Source organism: Macaca mulatta, chromosome 19 (assembly GCF_049350105.2).
Source record: "Macaca mulatta isolate MMU2019108-1 chromosome 19, T2T-MMU8v2.0, whole genome shotgun sequence".
Taxonomy (NCBI): domain Eukaryota; kingdom Metazoa; phylum Chordata; class Mammalia; order Primates; family Cercopithecidae; genus Macaca; species Macaca mulatta.
Window position 1 is genome coordinate 68,072,508 of NC_133424.1, and position 20,186 is coordinate 68,092,693.

The 20,186-nt window shown below is 44.6% G+C and overlaps 1 protein-coding gene across 15 annotated transcripts in view; it reads right to left on the minus strand.

The window, feature by feature from the left end:
* Nucleotides 1-20,186, minus strand: part of NLRP9 (NLR family pyrin domain containing 9) — a 39,855-nt gene that overhangs the window by 13,639 nt on the left and 6,030 nt on the right. For 7 of the 15 annotated variants that reach the window (XM_077976714.1, XM_077976725.1, XM_077976715.1 and 4 more), the window contains 4 exons: nucleotides 19,702-20,056; nucleotides 11,072-12,623; nucleotides 8,847-9,008; nucleotides 2,582-2,749 (listed from right to left, as the gene is read on the minus strand). In XM_077976714.1, the coding sequence (XP_077832840.1) occupies nucleotides 2,582-2,749; nucleotides 8,847-9,008; nucleotides 11,072-12,623; nucleotides 19,702-19,981 (2,162 nt within the window). In that variant the 5' untranslated portion in view covers nucleotides 19,982-20,056. 15 annotated transcript variants of the gene reach the window in all.

The following is a 20,186-nucleotide window of genomic DNA, read 5'->3' on the forward strand; positions in this document are numbered from 1 at the left end:
GCCTGCTGAGTATCTGGGACTACAGGCATCCACCACCATATCTAGATAATTTTGTTTTGTTTTGTTTTTGGAGACGGGGGTTTCACTATGTTGTCCAGGCTGGTCTCCAACTCCTGGCTTCAAGCGATCCTCCTGCCTCAGCCTCCCAAAGTGCTGGGATCACAGGCATGAGCCACCAAGCCTGGCAACAATTCCCTAAACTAACACAAAAAGCAGTTGAACATGAAAAGATTCTTTCAGTGTTCATAAAGAATCTCTCTTGGCCGGGCGCGGTGGCTCAAGCCTGTAATCCCAGCACTTTGGGAGGCCGAGACGGGCGGATCACGAGGTCAGGAGATCGAGACCGTCCTGGATAACACGGTGAAACCCTGTCTCTACTAAAAAATACAAAAAACTAGCCGGGCGAGGTGGCGGCGCCTGTAGTCCCAGCTACTCGGGAGGCTGAGGCAGGAGAATGGCGTGAACCCGGGAGGCGGAGCTTGCAGTGAGCTGAGATCCGGCCACTGCACTCCAGCCTGGGCGACAGAGCGAGACTCCGTCTCAAAAAAAATAAATAAATAAATAAAGAATCTCTCTTAATTCAAAGAGGATATTAAGCATGTGGAAAACCAAACCACATAGAAGATATTGGCAATGCATATATTTGACCTAGAATTCATTCCACAATAGAGAAAAAACACCTGTCAATCAATTAGAAAAAGACAACCCAATAAAACGATGGGCTACACCAGCATGTCAGACATATCACAACAGGAAGCCCGGAAAGTCAAACAAATGAAAAGGCGCTCATATTATTAGTCATTAGACAAATGCAAATTAAACCCACTCAGATATTACGCCCTAAGCAGAATGGGTTTGAAAAGATCAACACCCTCAAGTGTTGGTAAGAAAACAGGACAAGTAGAACGCGTTCATTTCTTTTTTTTTTTTTTTGAGACAGAGTCTGGCTTTGTCCCCCTGGCTGGAGTGCAGTGGCGCGATCTTGGCTCACTGCAAGCTCTGCCTCCCAGGTTCCTGCCATTCTCCTGCCTCAGCCTCCCAAGTAGCTAGGACTACAAGCACCTGCCACCATGCCCACCTTTTTTTTTGTGTGTGTATTTTTAGTAGAGACAGGGTTTCATTGTGTTAGCCAGGATGGTCTTGATCTCCTGACCTTGTGATCCACCCACCTTGGCATCCCAAAGTGCTGGGATTACAGGCGTGAGCCACCGTGCCCAGCCTGGGCTGATTATATTGATTGCTGCCTCAGTGACTTCCCTTTGTTCTCTTTGGAAAGACAGATTGCCCAGTGATCATTCTACTATAAAGACACATGCACACGTATGTTTACCACAGCACTGTTCACAATAGCAAAGTCTTGGAACCAACCCACATGTCCATCAACGATAGACTGGATAAAGAAAATGTGGCACATATACACCATGGAATACTATGCAGCCATAAAAAAGGATGAGTTCATGTTCTTTGCAGGGACGTGGATGAAACTGGAAACCATCATTCTCAGCAAAGTAACACAAGAAGAGAAAACCAAACACCGCATGTTCTCACTCCTAAGTGGGAGCTGAACAAAGAGAACGCATGGACACAGGGTGGGGAACATCACACACCGGGGCCTGTCATGGGGGAGGGTGCTGGGGGAGGGATGGCATTAGGAGAAATACCTAATGTAAATGACGAGTTGATAGGTGCAGCACACCAACATGGCACGTGTATACCTATGTAACAAACCTGCACGTTGCGCACATGTACCCTAGAACTTCAAAGTATAATACTAATAAAAAAGAAAGATTTGCTCTGCCTAGAAATCACCCAATCAGGACAGGGGCCACCCTGACAATTTTCAAGAGGAAGAAATGACTTTGGGCAAGTCATTTTCCCCCGGCTTTAACGCTGTCAACTGCCAAATCAGACAATCACATTTGTGTGCATTAATGTACTTCAGTTTTAAGTTTCTATAAATATCTTTAGGGGGGAAAAAATGATGTTCTTGTTTTGGCCTGGTTGGTTGAAGGCAGAACCAGGAAGTATCAAGGGAGGTGTCCGTGAGATGAGGCTGGGTGTGGTGGCTCGTGTGAAGTACTGTAATCCCAGGACTTTAGGAGGTCAAGGCGGGCAGATCGCTTGAGACCAGGAGTGCAAGATCAGCTTGGGCAATATGGTGAAACCCTATCTCTACAAAAAATCACAAAAATCAGCTGGGTGTGGTGGCGTGCACCTGTAATCCTAGCTACTCGGGAGGCTGAGGTGGGAGGATCGCTTGAACACCAGAGGCTGAGATTGCAATGAGCCAAGATCGCGTCATTGCACTCTAGCCTGGGCAACAGAGTGAGACCCTGTCTCCAAAAAAAAAAAAAGTAATTAAAGTGAGTACGAGAGATGGGAGGGCGGAAACAAACCTGAGAGGACGCCTTGCCCGGCAGAATCTACCTTCACCTTACAAGAGAGACTGAGATTCAAAAGATGAAAAACAAGATAGACGAAGACTGAAGCAATGACCCTCCGGGAAGGAGAACAAGAATATTCAAGCCGCAAAGCCCACCTTGGAAAGAAACACCGCTCAGCACGAACAGCCCGGACTTACATCAGCTCTTCTATCTTGCACATAGGATGTTTCAGCGTCTCACACAGGTGCCTGACGTCAGTATGGGAGAGGCTGGTGCCATACAGGCTCAGAAGCTTCAGGTGAGGGTTGTGAAGAACTGCCTTAAACAATTCTGAATCATGTCCAAAGTTAAGCATAGAAGTAAATCTGCAAAAGAGTAAAACAAAAAATAGTGTCACGCAAGGAGATCCCAGCACAAAGCCAGACACCTGTAGTACAATTCTTCCTGCCCTGAACGCTGGGCCTCACCACGCAGTTTCTGGAATTCTGGTTACTCCTGCCCATAAATTATTTCTCGATGGGGTCTTCAGACACCAGACAGCAGAGGCTCAAGCTGCTTAGAACTTTCCTGTTTCTCCCTTGCCCCTCCACTTCTACATAACAGCAAACATATAAGGAAAATGAGTCAGACTCCCCCCATGTTAAACCGAGCCCCATGGGGACAGGAACAAACTATGCTTGTACCTCTTTGAATTCTGAGATTAATGCCTCACATAAAATAGACACACACATATCTGAATTAATGCTCCAAGCAAAACTGTGTTACCCAAGGAAAGAACCCATTTCTGTTTTAAAACTAAGATTTTTTTTTTTTTTTTAATAAAGGAGACGGTGTTATGTAGTGTCAAAAAACTCAGGCTCCAGAGTTACAGGAAACTGGATTTGATGTTTTGCTTTTCTCCTTGTTGCTTTTGCAAGATTGGGGAAATGACCTAATGGCTGTGTGGCCCAGTCTCTTCACGAAATACACAGATATGGTCATGGTGATTAAGAAATTAGCATTTAAGGACAGGTGTGGTGACTCACACCTGTAATCCCAACACTTTGGGAGGCCGAGGCAGGTAGGTCATGTGAGGTCAGGAGTTCGAGACCAGCCTGGCCAACTAGGCGAAACCCCATCCCTACTAAAAATACAAAAAATTAGCTGGGCATGGTGGTGCGTGCCTGTAATCCCAGCCACTCAGGAGGCTGAGGTAGGAAAATCACTTGAACCCAGGAGGCCGAGTTGCAGTGAGCTGAGATTGCGCCACTGCACTCCAGCCTGGGCAACAAGAGCAAAACTCTGTCACCAAAAAAAAGAAATTAGCATTTACTGTAATGCCTGGAACACGGCCAATTCATGTTGGCTTTTATTTTAATATCTACATGTATACGCCATATATGTGTATTTATAAACCAAATATGTAATTACAAACCAAATATGTATTTATAAACCAGCTTTATGTATTTACCAGATAAATACGAAACCAGAATATGTACTTATAATCCAGACAAAATTTATGCATAAACATATATGTATGTATTTATTAGCCTGATAAATGTGTATTTACAAACCAGACACACGTAAGAATAAATACATGACACATAAAACTTGCTCTATGTGACTCCTGGTATTAGAACAGATGAGAACACCTTGATTTCTCTCCTAGTCAACTTTAAGAAATGACGGAGAATTTTAAAAGTAAATATTTTACCATGTTCAAAAACTAGAATGGGAATTTTGAGTGGACCAGAATCAAAAGACAGATAAGGGCAGATAACAGAGGGAAACGGCAGGCTGGAGGAACTGTGGGGATTGTGGGCAGAGTGATCCCCTAAATATATCAGCAACACCCAGGTGCCACCTGCCCAGAGATAAAGGAAGCCAGGAGCTGGTGACAGGGAGGGGAGATGTACAGGGATCTGTGCAGCCAGTGAGCAGAGTTTGGTACAACTGACAGGTGCAAGTGCTTCCACAGGAAAACAGGGAATCCAGGCCAGGCATGGTGGCTCACACCTGTAATCCCGGCACTTTGGGAGGCCAAGGTGGGTGGATTGCCTGAGTTCAGGAGTTCAAGACCACCCTGGTCAACATGATGAAACGTCATCTCTACTAAAACACAAAAAATTAGCCAGGCGTGGTGGTATGCACCTGTAGTCCCAGCTACTGGGGAGGCCGAGGCAGGAGAACTGCTTGAACCCAGGAGGTAGAGCTTGCAGTGAGCCCCGATCTCACCACTGCACTCCAGCCTGGGCAGACAGAGCAAGATTGTCTCAAAAAAGCATAAATAAAAATAAAAATAAAAATAAATAAATAAATAAAAGAAAAAGAAAAACAAGGAAACCCCTTGATATCTGGAGACACCTGTGACAAAGGCAGGTGGCACAAAGGATGGGAAGATCCGGCCCTCAAGCCACCACATCCCATTAATGAAAGCACCGGGATTGGTTAGCCAGGCAGCTGCAGTGAATGTCAACCATCGGCCAGCAGCAAACAATCGAGTCAACAGACAATATGGTGGGAAAACAGTCACAAAGATGAACATGTAATCAGGAATCATCACCATTTCAGGATAATCAACCTCAAGGAAAAGGGGCAACCTAAAATAGAAGAGTTGATTATGATACCATTTGTTGACTATTTGTCTTGTCGATTTTTTCCTTTTTCTGCACATAAATGATTAAAAAAAAAAATTGCTGAGATGAATAAAGAATCAGAAGTCTGGGCTCATTCCTTCAACTTCAACTCCAGTGCCTCCCTAAGGTTAGGGATTAAGGAACGCTGGAGGTGTGTGTGTTTGGAACGTACTGATCCATCTGTGATCAGTCTGCTCTACATAACCCAAGGAATCAGTCTATTTCTCTCAGCCTTTACTGACGCCACTCTGCTTCCAGAAACTATTATCACTTTTTCTCAAGTATAACTTTTCCCTTAACTATAAGGGAAAAAAAAAGTTGATAAAGCACATAGAACAGGATCTGAACTAACCATTCCTCATGTGAGTGAAGTTGGATGATACCTCCAACGTTCCCTAAACCCTAACCTTGGGGAGGCATTAAAATTGGTGTTGAAGGAATGAGCCCTGGCTTCTGATTCTTTATTCGCCTCAGCAACTGCATTTATCATTTCACGTACAGAACCAAAATGAAGGAAAAACATTTTTCAATTTCTTTTTTCCTTTTTTTTTGAGACGGAGTCTTGCTCTGTCCCCCAGGCTGGAGTGCAGTGGCGAGATCTCGGCTCACTGCAAGCTCTGCCTCCCGGGTTTACACCATTCTCCTGCCTCAGCCTCCCCAGCAGCTGGGACTACAGGCGCCCGCCACCACGCCCGGCTAATTTTTTGTATTTTTTAGTAGAGATGGGGTTTCACCGTGATAGCCAGGATGGTCTCAATCTCCTGACCTTGTGATTCGCCCGCCTCAGCCTCCCAAAGTGTTGGGATTACAGGCATGAGCCACTGCACCTGGCCCATTTTTCAGTTTCAAGACATGTGGCTAGATACTTTTGAAGAGAAATGACTAAACTGTCTCTATCATTCCTGGACAACTTAAAATGAATCTAATGATATTTACTAGACACTGAACTAAAGAACTTTGTGTAAAATATCAATGAATTGGGAGGCCAAGGCAGGTGGATCACATGAGGTCAGGAGTTTGAGACCAGCCTGGCCAACATGGTGAAACCCCGTCTCTACTAAAAATACAAAATTAGCCAGGTGTGGTGGTGGGCACCTGTAATCCCAGCTACTTGAGGCTGAGGCAGGAGAACTGCTTGAACCTGGGAGGTGGAGGTTGCAGTGAGTTGAGACTGCACCATTGCACTCCAGTCTGGGCGACAGAGTGAGACTGTCCCAAAAAGGTTTTTAATTAAAAAAACGTTTTTTTTTTAAAATAAAAAATCAGTGATTTATTCTCACTGTCATTAAGACCGTGAAGAAGTACTGATATCCTCATTTTGTAACCTAAGGCTCCTAGGAAGGACATGTACATCTTAATTCATGCCTTCACCCAGGTTTATCCGGATTACTGTTCTTCTGCTTCACGTTGCCATTGATCTCATCTAAAAATCAATGACTTCTTGTGCTTTAAGCCTGAATTTATACAATAAAAATCAACGACAAATGTCTTAATTACAAGACCACTAACCACCTCTTCCTTGCTACTATTCCTCCCACCACACTGAAATTCTGATACTGCTCATGCCTTATAATCAAGCCAGTCCCCTACTTTAACATATTTTCCAGAAAAAAAAAAGTTCAGTGAGGTCCACTTTTTACTATCCATGTGGTATCTTTAGAAATTCTTTTATGAGTCAGTTCCTTCATTATTTTCAGCACGCATTCATTCAGTGGATGTTTAGTGAGCCCGTACAAAGCTTTGTATTTTTCTAGATGCTGAGGACGTGAGGGTAAAGGTATCCCCATCCATCACGGAGGTTTAGTCAACAGAGAAACACTGCGCTCCCTAAGATCACTCCTGGCTTTGGTGACTTGCTAGGAGATCTCGTACGACTTGCAATACGGTCATACAATGGCTGTGATTTATTTCAGCAAAAGGATACAAAGGAGAAACCACCAAGGGGAAAAGGAACATAGGAAAAATCCAGAGAAAATGAGCCACAAGCTTGCAAGAGTCCTCTCCCCGTGGGATCACCGGGACACAATAAATTCCTCCAGCAACAAAATGTGAGAACACATGTGAAGCGTCATCTACCAGGGAGGCTCATGAAGGACTCAACGTCTGTGGTTTTTACTGGAGCTTGTCATACAGGCACCTTCTGCCTAGCATGAGCCAAAATTCAAAACTCACTGAAGGAAACCAGACATTCAGTATAAACCACAGGGTTGGTACAGTTTAGGAACAGTGAACCATTCCTATCAGTTAGGTTGATGGAAACTCTCCCAAAGTCCAAGTTTCAAGACATCAGCCAAGCCGCGTGCGGTGGCTCACACCTGTAATCCTAGCACTTTGGGAAGCCGAGGCAAGCGGATCATGAGGTCAGGAGTTCGAGACCAGCTTGGCCAACATGGTTAAACCTCATCTCTACTAATACAAAAAGTAGCTGGGTGTGGTGGTGCACGCCTATAATCCCAGTTGCTCGGGAGGCTGAGGCAGGAGAATCGTTTGAACCTGGGAGGCAGTGGTTGCGGTGAGCTGAGATCACGCCACTGCACTCCAGCCTGGGCAACAGAGCTAGACTCTGTCTCAAAACAACAACAATAACAATAACACAACAAAACAGAACAAAAAACCAAACAAACAAGACATCAGCCAAGGACCGACCTAGCGAACAGGCCTTTCTAGAGACAGCAGTCTAAAGACTGCTATGTTAACTTTTTTCTGCACAAATATGTGGGCTAATAATTCAGTGCACTAACTCTTACCAAAAAGACGTATAAGGTGCTTTGGGAGCACAGACAGTCTTCCGTGATGACATGACCTTTCAAGCTGAAGGAAAACTTAAATTTAACCTGAAAGCAATGTTTGCTTACAGGGGTAAAGAAAACAGCATAGCCCAGGCAAATCAAGATAAGTAAAATATCAGGGAACAACTGTGTTTCTATCCTCTCATATATTATTTGTATAAAAGTAATAACAAAAACTTTATTAGGATTAAAAGAAAGCCAAGAAAATATTGCACATCAGCACTCTGTTTTATAAATGCTACCTATTATGCTTATCTTTATTATTTTTCTTTTTTTTTTTTTTTTTTTTTTTTTTTACAAATTTAAGGCTATTTTTCTGTCTGTCCTCAGCACCCTTCCTTTCTCACCTGACAAACATCTATTCTTCATCCATCCACAACCAAGCAAAGGTCCCCCTTAACCAGGACTGCTCACTCTCTGGCCCTCCAACTAGATTTCATTTTACATGTCACTACCTTTTTTTTTTTATTATTATTATTATACTTTAAGTTCTAGGGCACATGTGCACAATGTGCAGGTCTGTTACATATGTATACATGTGCCATGTTGCTGTGCTGCACCCATTAACTCGTCATTTACATTAGGTATATCTCCTAATGCTATCCCTCCCCCCTCCCCCTACCCCACGACAGGCCCCAGTGTGTGATGTTCCCCACCCTGTGTCCAAGTATTCTCGTTGTTCAATTCCCACCTATGAGTGAGAACATGCAGTGTTTGGGTTTCTGTCCTTGCGATAGTTTGCTCAGAATGATGGCTTCCAGCTTCACCCGTATCCCCACAAAGGACATGAACTCATCCTTTTTTATGACTGCATAGTATTCCATGGTGTATATGTGCCACATTTTCTTAATCCAGTCTGTCACTGATGGACATTTGGGTTGGTTCCAAGTCTTTGCTATTGTGAATAGTGCCGCAGTAAACATACGTGTACATGTCACTGCATTTAACACACGGGATTGCAGCTCTGCATTTATGTACTGGTCTTCTTCCAAAAAGGCCACAGTAGAGAGAAGGAAACTCTGCCACTTGCTTAAAGGACAGGTTAACATCAAACTTACATGAGTTTTCGGAGTTTACAAGCAGGCTGAGTCAGCGCTTTGCAAAGAATCGCCAGGGAGGCGTTGTCGAGGCTGCTGTTTTCCATGTCTAATATCTGGAAGTCCTTGTTGGTAATGAACACTGAGCAAAGCTCCCGCCAGTAGACGAGCTTCTCATTGTAACTACGAGAGAACAAAGATCGTGATTCTCCAGTGACTAAATGCAATTCAAGACATTCTCAAAACAGGCCAAACACCATTTCCAAAGTCCCTCAAAGCTGACAGACACCCAGGCCTGAACAGGGAGAAGGTCAGCCCGGTAAACTGAGCCAACATGACATAATAGTTAGGAAGTAGGCCCTGGCCAGGCAGAGTGGCTCAAGCCTGTAATCCCAGCACTTTGGGAGGCCAAGGCAAGAGAATCGCTTGAGCTTAGGAGTTTGAGAATGGCCTGGGCAACATAGCAAGACTCCTTATCGATTAAAAATTTAAAAAATCAGCCAGATGTGGTGGCATACACCTGTAGTCCCAGCTATTTGAGGGCTGAGGTGGGAGGATCACTTGAACCCAGGAGTACAAGACTAAAGTGAGCTATGATCATGCCACTGCACTAAGCTAGGGAAACAGAGCAAGACCCTGTCTCGAAAAAAAAAAAAAAAGAAAGTGAGCACTATTTACAATAGCAAAGACATGGAATCAACTTAAATGCCCATCAATGATAGACTGGATAAAGAAAACGTGGTACATATACACCATGGAATATTACGCAGTCATGAAAAGGAACAAGATCATGTCTTTTGCGAGGACATGGATGGAGCTGGAGGCCATTATCCTTAGCAAACTACTTCAGGGACAGAAAACCAAATACCACATGTTCTCATTTATAAGTAGGAGCTAAATGATGAGAACACATGGAAGGGAACAACACACACTGGGGCCTGTTGGGGTGTGGGGCTTGGGAGGAGAAAGAGCATCAGGAAAAATAGCTAGTAGATGTTGGGCTTAATACCTGGGTGATGGGATGATCTGTGCAGCAAATCACCATGATGTATGTTCACCTATGTCACAAACCTGCACATCCTGCACATGTAACCCCTGAACTTAAAAGTTGGAAATAAAAAAAAAAAAGAAAGTGGATCCTGAGACAAGAGTAATTGATTGGAATGAAACTCTGGTGTAAACATTTAGTAACTATGTGACCCTGGCCAAGCTATTCAACCTTGTTCTTGTTTCCATTTCTTCTTCTTTTAGATGAGAATACTTGATTGTTTTACGGACAAGGGTTATTTGGTGACCCCTCAGTGAACAGGGAACTGTATCCAAAAACGTTATCACGAACAGCAGCGTGTGTCTGAGAGCTAACGTATGAGCTGGTAACCTGAACCCGACGTAAGAATATAAGGCAAAATCAGCGGAGGGAAAAGGCAAATGGAAAAAATGCAGAGGAAATGAGGCAGGAACTTCCAGGAGTCCCCTCCCAGTGGGGTCACCAGGGGACACTGCACAAAATATGAAGGGAGGGGGAAGAAGCATAGTCTGAAAACAATAAAAATGGTGAAAAAAAAATAAAAAAGAAAAGGAAAGAGAGAAAAAGGAAGAGAAAGAAAGAGGAAGGAAAGGAGGGAAGGAGGGAGGGAGGGAGGAAGCAAGCAAGGCCAGGCGTGATGGCTCATGCTTGTAATCCTAGCACTTTGGGAGGCTGAGATGGGTGGATCACCTGAGTTCAGTAGTTCAGGAGTTCAAGACCAGCCTGGCTAACATGGTGAAACCCTGTCTCTACCAAAAACACAAAAATTTGCCAGGCGTGGTGGCGTGCACCTGCAATCCCAGCTACTTGGGAAGCTGAGGCAGGAGAGTTGCTTGAACCCAGGAGGCGGAGGTTGCAGTGAGCTGAGATCGCACCCCTGCACTCCAGCCTTGGTGATAGAGCAAGACTCCATCTCAAAAACAAAACAAAACAAAACAAAAACAAAAAAAAAACCTCCTGTTAGCCTCTTAACCTCACATTGCTCCTATGAAGTCGATAAAATTTTATTCTTCTTTATACAAATGGAAAAAGTTCAAGAAGTTGCAGCTCATGATCCCACAGCTGACAAATGGTAGTGCCACGGCTCGAAAGGAAGCCTTTCTGAATGCAACCTCCATGCTCTTAAGCACAGCAGCAAAAGGCCCACGAAACACCCACGGACCACTAGAGCAAACTCCAAGCGTAGTGCAGTGGGGCAGGGGATTAACATTGGACTCACCCTGAGGCGCATCCTGAGTCATCCGGAAAGATATTCTCCATACACATGCGAAGTGTCGTTAAACCTCGACAATGCTTCAGGCAGAATGAAGCTATTACCAAATGTTCTATGTTACCAATATAAATGAACACTTCTTCAAAGAAATTCATCACTTGTGTTACAAATTCTTTTTCCTGAGTTTCAAATAAACTAACGAATAATTCCTGGAAACCTATGGCTTCCCTATCAGCTTCACATTGACTTAAACTTTTAAGGGATTGGGTTATTTCCTGCTGTAGGTCTTTTGACAGTGGAAAACCAAAGGATGTCTCCAGCATGCTGACAATTTCTTCTGCTGAAATTCCAAACATGAATATCCCCACCTGGGTCAAGTGGGTTTGAGGCTGAATCACAGTTGCTTTTACAAGCTGAGTTATGCTTCCAATGGCCGAGTTAGGATTGTCTTTGGGTCGTTTGAGCAAATAAAACATGGCGGCACAAAACTCTTGGATACACAGATGGATGAAGGTAAAACAGTCCCCTCTCCGTTGGAGAAGTCTCATATCCACCCACATCAAGCCCTCAGACTCAGATAACCCATTCCTCCGGAGATCCTCATGGCAAAATACGAATGTGTATGTCCATACTCCCTCTGCAGCCAAAGCACACAGGTTTTTTAGTCGGGCTCTGTTCACCTTAGGCACAAAACTCTGACTTCCTGCTTTGAATACATTTGTTAAGAAGGATGCATATAAAGAGGTGGTGTTTTGGGAGTTTATTTCAAGGTCTTCTCCCCTCTCTAGCCTGTGTTTCACGCAAGTACAGACCAACCAGCATATAAAGGGATTATGGCACAAGATAAACAGCGGTCCACTATCTCTCACAAAATTGAAGACTTTCAAGGCTTTGTTCTTCTCACCAAAGTAGTAGGAGATATACGACTTCTTTTCAGATTCAGTGAATCCTGAGAGCTTTATAAGTTTTGGATGCTGCAACATAAAATAGTGTTTCTGCATAGCCAGTTTTCCTAAGGCAATAAGCAGAGAGCATTCTGGAAGCATCTTTTTCTGCAACAAACTGCTCAGGATAATTGACGTTGGCTGCTGCCGCCTCCAGTCATCGCTCAAGTCAGCCTTAAATTTCAAGTTAAACTTCAGGTGCTCAAAGCCATCCATGATGAACAGAATTCCCTCCGGCTGGGAAAAAATGTCTTCGATCGTCTCTGAAGACTCAGGCCAGTCCCTGGAGAGGAGCTCCAGTAAGCTGGTCTCTGTGACCCCGTTCATTTCATAGACATTGAGGAAAAACACAAATGTGAACCTATCCTTCCATAAGTTTCCCTCTGCCCAGTCCAACATCACTTTTCTTAGAAGGGTTGTTTTTCCAATTCCGTCGGAACCTTCCAGGACCACAGTGTGAAGTCTAGCCGCAGCAGTATATGCGCCATTCAATTCTTTATACTTATTTTTCATGGTTTCTTTGTAGAAATGCTCAGGGACGGGAAGACAGGTTTCCTTCTCCCATATGAGTTGAAATTTTTCCTTCATATGCTTTCTATATGGGTTTAGCTTATCTGTGAGAACAGGATATAAGATAGTTAAAAACGCACTCATTCTTTTATACTCCTCAGAACTGTAAACCAAAAATAAAATTCTAATACTCGTCAGCCATCTGAAGCCAGGGTGCTTTTAACATTTAACCTGAGAGACTGGTTCATGCCATGATGGGAAGTGGGGGTCAGACATACTTCATTGTACCTCTCCATTAACACAAACACAGGCTTGAGTCTGATAAGAAACATTTTACAACCTATTCTCTCTGAAGGCTTCCTCTGCAAGTAAGGACGTGGCTCTCCATAATCCTTTATCTTAACCCAGACATTTCCTTTTCTTTGATCCCAGGTCTTTAGATAAACTCAACCAGTTGTCAACCAGAGAATTTTTTCTTTTTATTTTTTGAGACGGAGTCTTGCTCTGTCGCCCAGGCTGGAGCGCAGTGGTGTGATCTCAGCTCACTGCAAGCTCCGCCTCCGGCCGTCAACCAGAGAATTTTTAAACCCATCTAGAACCTGGAAGCGTCCCCCTCACCCTGCTACCGGCTTCCAGTTGTCCCACCTTTCTGAACCAAACCAATGTATTTCTTATTGAAGTCTCACGTCTCCCTAAAATGTATAAAACCAGGGCTGGGCGCAGTGGCTCATGCCTGTAATCCCAGCACTTTGGGAGGCCAAGCCAGATGGATCACCTGAGGTCAGGAGTTCAAGACCAGCCTGGCCAACATGGTGAAACCCCATCTCTACTAAAAATACGAAAGTTAGCCAGGCGTAGTGGCAGGCGCCTGTAATCCCAGCTACTCGGGAGGCTGAGGCACAAGCATCACTTGAACCTGGGAGGCGGAGGTTGCAGTGAGCAGAGATCGTGCCATTGTACTCCAGCCTGGGTGACAGAGCGAGACTCTGTCTCAAAAAAAAAAAAAAAAAGTGTAAAACCAAGCTGCACCCCAACTACCTTGGGTACATGTTCTCAGGACCTCCTGAGGGCTGTGTCACAGGCCATGGTCACTCATATTTGGCTCAGAATAAATATTTTAAAATATATTACAGAATTTGACTCTTTTCATTGGCAGAATGACGCCTAAAGATTCACTTGGAACACACGCAGACTGGCGTGCATATCGAGATAACCAGGCTGGCTAACTTAGTTTTGTTAGGACCATAATCTGTCTGAAATCATGTTCATGGAAACACATGACCAAATTGGAAACCTAGACAGAGTGATGGCCACCATGAGGTGTGAATGCTGGAGAATTATATTCCAAGCTGGAAGAGGGGGTGGCATCTCCCCATCCAAAAGCACCACCATTTGCTGAAGCTCTACAGGGAATCAGGGCTGAGGCTATGACTACCGATCCCGCACATTTCATCTCAACCACTCATTCAAACTCATCCACTTTCTGCTTTCCAAAAAGGTTTGAGTGTATGTGTCTGGACTAATTTAGACTGATGAATAGATAGCAGGGGTCAGGTTCATGTCCCATGTCTGCTGGACTGGAAGCCATGGGGTCTAGGTTATTTCTCTTGCCCCACACTGGCTGTACTCAATTTCGGAAATCCACCCCTGAACCATCAATTTCTTTTTTTCTTTTGAGACGGGATCTCACTCTGTCACCCAGGCTGGAGTGCAGTGGCGCAATGTCAGCTCACTGCAACCTCCCCCTCCCAGGCTCAAGTGATCCTCCTGCCTCAGCCTCCCAAGTAGCTGGAACTATAGGCATGTGCCACCACGCTTGGCTAATTTTTGTTTTTTGGTGTAGGGTTTTTTTTCTTTTTGTGGACACGGAATTTCACTATGTTGTCCAGGCTGGTTTCGAACTCCTGGGCTCAAGTGATCCACCCACTTTGGCCTCCCAAAGTGCTGGAATTACAGGCGTGAGACACCGTGCCCCATCATTCTTTCAACCTGCCTTTACGGTCTTTACCTTTCTGTGACTTTATTTTGGTCAACAGTTATAGTAACTGAGATTTGAGCGTTTCCATTCAAGCACCCAGTGTTACTCCAACTATTAGAAACAAAATCCTACTCCACCTTCTATTCTCAGCTTTGTCTTCTCTATATAGCAGGACAGACACGAAGAGCTTATTCCTTTCACCCTTCAGAGGCAGCTCATGTATGCTCCTAAAATGACAACGGCGGCCGGGCGCGGTGGCTCAAGCCTGTAATCCCAGCACTTTGGGAGGCCGAGACGGGCGGATCACGAGGTCAGGAGATCGAGACCATCCTGGCTAACACGGTGAAACCCCGTCTGTACTAAAAAAAAAAAAAAAAAAAAAATACAAAAAACTAGCCAGGCAAGGTGGCCGGCACCTGTAGTCCCAGCTACTCGGGAGGCTGAGGCAGGAGAATGGCATAAACCCGGGAGGCGGAGCTTACAGTGAGCTGAGATCACACCATTGCACTCCAGCCTGGGCGACACAGCGAGACTCCGTCTCAAAAAAAAAAAAAAAAAATGACAATAGCTTCGGCGTCTCTTGATGACAGTCTCTCTTAATCCTGATGATTAAGAACCAGGATTGCCTCTGGTATTTGCAGTGACAGCTGTTAGCAAGCCAAAATTTAGAAACATAAGAATTTTGGCCGGGTGTGGTGGTTCACACCTGTAATCCCAGCATTTTGGGAGGCTGAGGTAGATGGATCACTTGAGGCCAGGAGCTCAAGACCAGGCTGGCCCACATGGTGAAACCCTGTCTCTACTAAAAATAAAAAAATTAGGCTGGGTGTGGTGGTACGTGCCTGTGGTGCCACCTACTCAGGAAGATGAGGCACAAGAATTGCTTGAACCTTTGAGGTGGAGATTGCAATAAGCTAGCATTACACCACTGCACTCAAGCCTGGGCAACAGCCTGAGACTCTGTCTCAAAAAAATTTTTACTGTATCAATTGTTGCTAAAATTGATCTTGTCTATATAACCTTTCCTAATTTCTGCATTCTCTTTAATTAAACTGATGATAGCAGGTCACCTATCAGCAAAGTATATATATATATATATATATAAATATACAAATTATATATATGTAAATATACAAATTATATATATATATATATATATATATTTTTTTTTTTTTTTTGAGATGAACTCTCGCTCTTGTCCCCCAGGCTGGAGTGTGATGGCGCCATCTCGGCTCACTGCAACCTCTGCCTCCTGAGTTCACATGATTCTCCTGCCTCAGCCTCCCGAGTAGCTGGGATTACAGGCGCGTGCCACCACGCCCGGCTAATTCTTGTATTTTTAGTAGGGTTGGGGTTTCACCATGTAGGCCAGGCTCGTCTCAAACTCCTGACCTCAGGTGATCTGCCCGCCTCGGCCTCCCAAAGTGCTGGGATTACAGGCGTGAGCCACCACGCCCAGACACAAAATACGTCATTTTATGCAAAGTTTATCTGATGAGTGATGAGAAATGGGGAAGGGAGAAGAATTAAAATCCTGTTTAGAATCTGAGTTTTCAAATTTCAGAAAAATCTTGAGTCTGGGGAAGGGACTGAAAGGAAGTAGACTGCAAAGGGGCCCTGTGGTCGCTCACAAAGGCAAGGACGGTTCCACCGATGGTCTTTGTTCTCCTTGCACGGTGACTGTGGACACCATAGGAGGGAACAGCATCCACTTTATTCTCCACTATATCCCTTTAACATCACCGCACAGGAGTTATTTAAGTCTCTGGGCAGTGACTGTCTTCATACAAAGTTAATATTGTAAAACTGTCTCGAATTTAAAACATACATGCTAGGCACGGTGGCTCACGCCTGTAATTCCAGCGTTTTGGGAGTGCTGAGGCAGGAGGGGCACTTGAGGCCAGGAGTCCGAGACCAGCTTGGCCAACATAGTGAGACTCCATCTCTATTAAAAAATTAAATTAAAAAAAAATGCAGATAAAGAGAAAGGAAATAAAGTCATTCCAAAAATTTCATCAATGTATATAGTCATGGCTCATAGCTTAATCTGTGTCTGTATTACTCTGTATTTTTCTTCTGCCCGATTTTTCTCTCTATAGTAGAATTATACTGCATACACTATTCTCAAACATGGTTTTTGACTGAATAATGTATTATGGACATCTTTCTAAATTCATGCACGTTTTTCATCACAAAACCCTATGCTATTTAAAAAATATATATATATAATTTTTGAGACAGAGTCTTACTGTGTGGCCCAGGCTAGAGTGCAGTGGTGTGATCTTGGCTCACTGCAACTTCTGCCTCCCAGGTTCTAGTGATTCTCATGCCTCAGCCTCCCGAGCAGCTGGGATTACAGGCATGTGTCGCTACGCGTGGGTAATTTTTGTATTTTTAGTAGACACAGGGTCTCACCATGTTGGCCAGGCTGGTCTCAAACTCCTTACCTCAGATGATCAGCCCACCTCAGCCTCCCAAAGTGCTGGGATTACAGGCGTGAGCCACCGCGCCTGGCAAAACCCTATGCTATTTAATTGAATGTATTTATCATTATATTATTCACTTTCTGTATTTGCCCATAATAAACATTTGCTGACATCCAAGGTTTTTTGAGACAAAATTCATAAGCAAGGTTATTTAAAACTGATGATTCGCACCTGTAATCCCAGCACTTTGGGGGGCCGAGGCGGGTGGATCGCGAGGTCGAGAGATCGATACCATCCTGGCCAAAGTGGTGAAACCCCGTCTCCACTAGAAATAGAAAAATTAGCCGGGCGTGGTGGTGAGTGCCTGTAGTCTCAGTTACTCGGGAGACTGAGGCAGGAGAATAGCTTGAACCCAGGAGGCGGAGGTTGCAGTGAGCCAAGATCGTGCCACTGCACTCCAGCTTGGGTGACAGAGTGAGACTCCATCTCAAAAAAATAGAAAAACAAAAAACAAAAAACAAAACCCAATGATTTATCATTATTTGTGGTATATCTATGATGTACCAGAAATATAGGCACCAAAGATATAATTAATAAAAGATAAAATCTATATGTTAAAGTTTTTTTTTTATTAAAGGCAAGAAAAATGAAGCCTTTGACCCCTATTTCCAGCAACTCAGGTGACAGCACTTAGTGGCTTGCTCTCATTCTCTTACAATGAAAAGGTCACCTTAAAAATATTCATGTCGGCTGGGCGCGGTGGCTCACGCCTGTAATCCCAGCACTTTGGCAGGCCGAGGCGGACGGATCACGAGGTCAGGAGATTGAGACCATCCTGGCTAACCCGGTGAAACCCCTTCTCTACTAAAAACACAAAAAATTAGCGGGTGTGGTGGCGGCGCCTGTAGTCCCAGCTACTTGGGAGGCTGAGGCAGGAGAATGGTGTGAACCTGGGAGGTGGAGCTTGCAGTGAGCTGAGACCATGCCACTGCACTCCAGCCCGGGTGACAGGGTGAGACTCCATCTCAAAAAAAAAAAAAAAAAAAAGGTCCTATCTTAGAGATGAAATGTAACATTTAGGACCTCAGCGTCTCAAGTGAGAAACCCTCAGTTCAGACATTGACTCGGTCATTTTTTCATCCGCCAACATAGAACATTAATCAGCAGAAAAGTCAAAGACACGAACCACACAGATAAAGAAAACTGCCAGGTGCAGTGGCTCACACCTGTAATCCCAGCACTTGGGGAGGCCGGGGCGGGCGGATCACCTGAGGTCAAGAGTTCGAGACCAACCTGACCAACATGGTGACATCCCGTCTCTACTAAAAATACAAAAATTAGCTGGGTGTGGTGGCGCATGCCTGTAATCCCAACTGCTTGGGAGGCTGAGGCAGGAGAATTGTTTGAACCCGGGAGGCGGAGGTTGCAGCGAACCGAGATCACACCACTGCACTCCAACCTGGGCAACAGAGCAAGACACCATCTGAAAAACAAACAAAAAACAAGAAACAAAAAACAAACAAAAAACACACAAAACAAAAAACACAGCAAGCAATTCCAAACCAAATAAAATACCCTCAAGCATGCGGGGATATGAAATAAGGTCTCAAATTAGAATTACCAACACAAAGAACAAACGTGAACAAAACAGAAATCGCTGTAACAGAAGTTGATTCAACTCAAAAGTAAAGGGAGAAGATAACAATCATCAGAAACAAACGCTAATTACTAGATACCTAATAGGGAATATATTTAGTTTTTCTTAAGTATCCCCCCAGAGGAGGGTGGAGACCCCATCAATGAGTCCAGTAGAACTGGGTTGGAGTCAGATCTGTCACGTTTGGAAAAGTCACGTAACACATGGGAACACCGTTTTGTCCGGTTTTCTCGATTGTAAACCTTTCCTGGGTTGTGATGAGAATGAAAAGACATTCTGCAGAAAGAGTGCTTCCAGGACGTGAGGGCAACCTGGCTGTGACTTGTCACCCCATTGATCGCCAGGGCTATTGGCTGATCTAGTCGGCTGGGCGGGTGTCCGCTTCCTCCCTCACTGCTCCATGTGCGTCCGTTCTGAAGCTCGGCCCTGGGTCAAAGGCGATGACAACCTTCCCCCATAGAAGACGACTGTTCTTCGGGCACGGGCAGAAGAGAAGCTGTGCACCCCTACCAGAACCTCCAAACAAGCTCGCAAGAGTGCTTCCTGTAGTACCCGGGACATACGCTGTCTGTGACTGTCTTAAATATTAAGATTCTACCTACTCCTTGGTAGATGTCTGGTCAACAAAGACAGGCGGTTAGGCACGGTGGCTCACTCCTGTAATCCCAGCACTTTGGGAGGTCTAGGCAGGCAGATTGCTTGAGCCTGGGAGTTCAAGACCAGCCTGAGCAACATGGCAAGACCCTGTCTCAAAAACAAAAATAAAAAATAGAAAAGAAGGCAACTACCATACTAGAATTCCATCTCAGTAGACCTGGCAATGCAGACACTAACTGGCCACTCATCTCCCATAACAACGACTCTACTTGGGGTGGGAAAATGGGAAGACACTCCTTAGGTGAATGGTTTGTATCAGGACGTCATCCGTCCCCAGTTCATCACTGGCCCACGTACGAATGGCCCTGGCCTGCAACTCTTTTCCTGCCTTCAACTCTCACCTTGGCCCACACACATTCTCACCTGATGGAGGGGATGGCCACTCATTCAACAACGATATCGCCTTGTTCCCAGTACACCAGCCTTCCCCCGCCCGGGTCCTCGCCCCTTCATCCAGCACTTACTTCTCATCTCTTCCTGGGCCTTCGTCCAGAGATCTTTCCTATCGATCTGTAGAAACAGGTGCAGTGTCACCTCCCATGCCTGCTTTCCCGGGTAATGTTTGTCCAACAGCTTTGCTACGTCTTCTTTGGAAGCCTTCTTCAGCTCAGCCCAGGGGATTGGCTTGAGTTCAAATTTCTCCAAAGGTTGTTTGAGGAGCTCCTTAAATTTCCAAAACTCTTCCTTTCTGAGCTCCTTCAGATACCACAACAAGCCAAAATCCGAAAAAAAAGATTCTGCCATATCTCCCCAGGACTGTGAGCTCAGGTGTCTCCAGAGGGAAAAGAAAGATCCTTAAAAATAAAGAATAAATGATACCTGGAGAAGAATGATATGATTACAGAGTTAAGTTCCAGCAGCCGAAAGCAGCTCAAAATTATTGATATCATCATACACATCTTGCATCAAACATTATCTAGGGAAGAAGCTTCATCTTTTTTCCAAACAA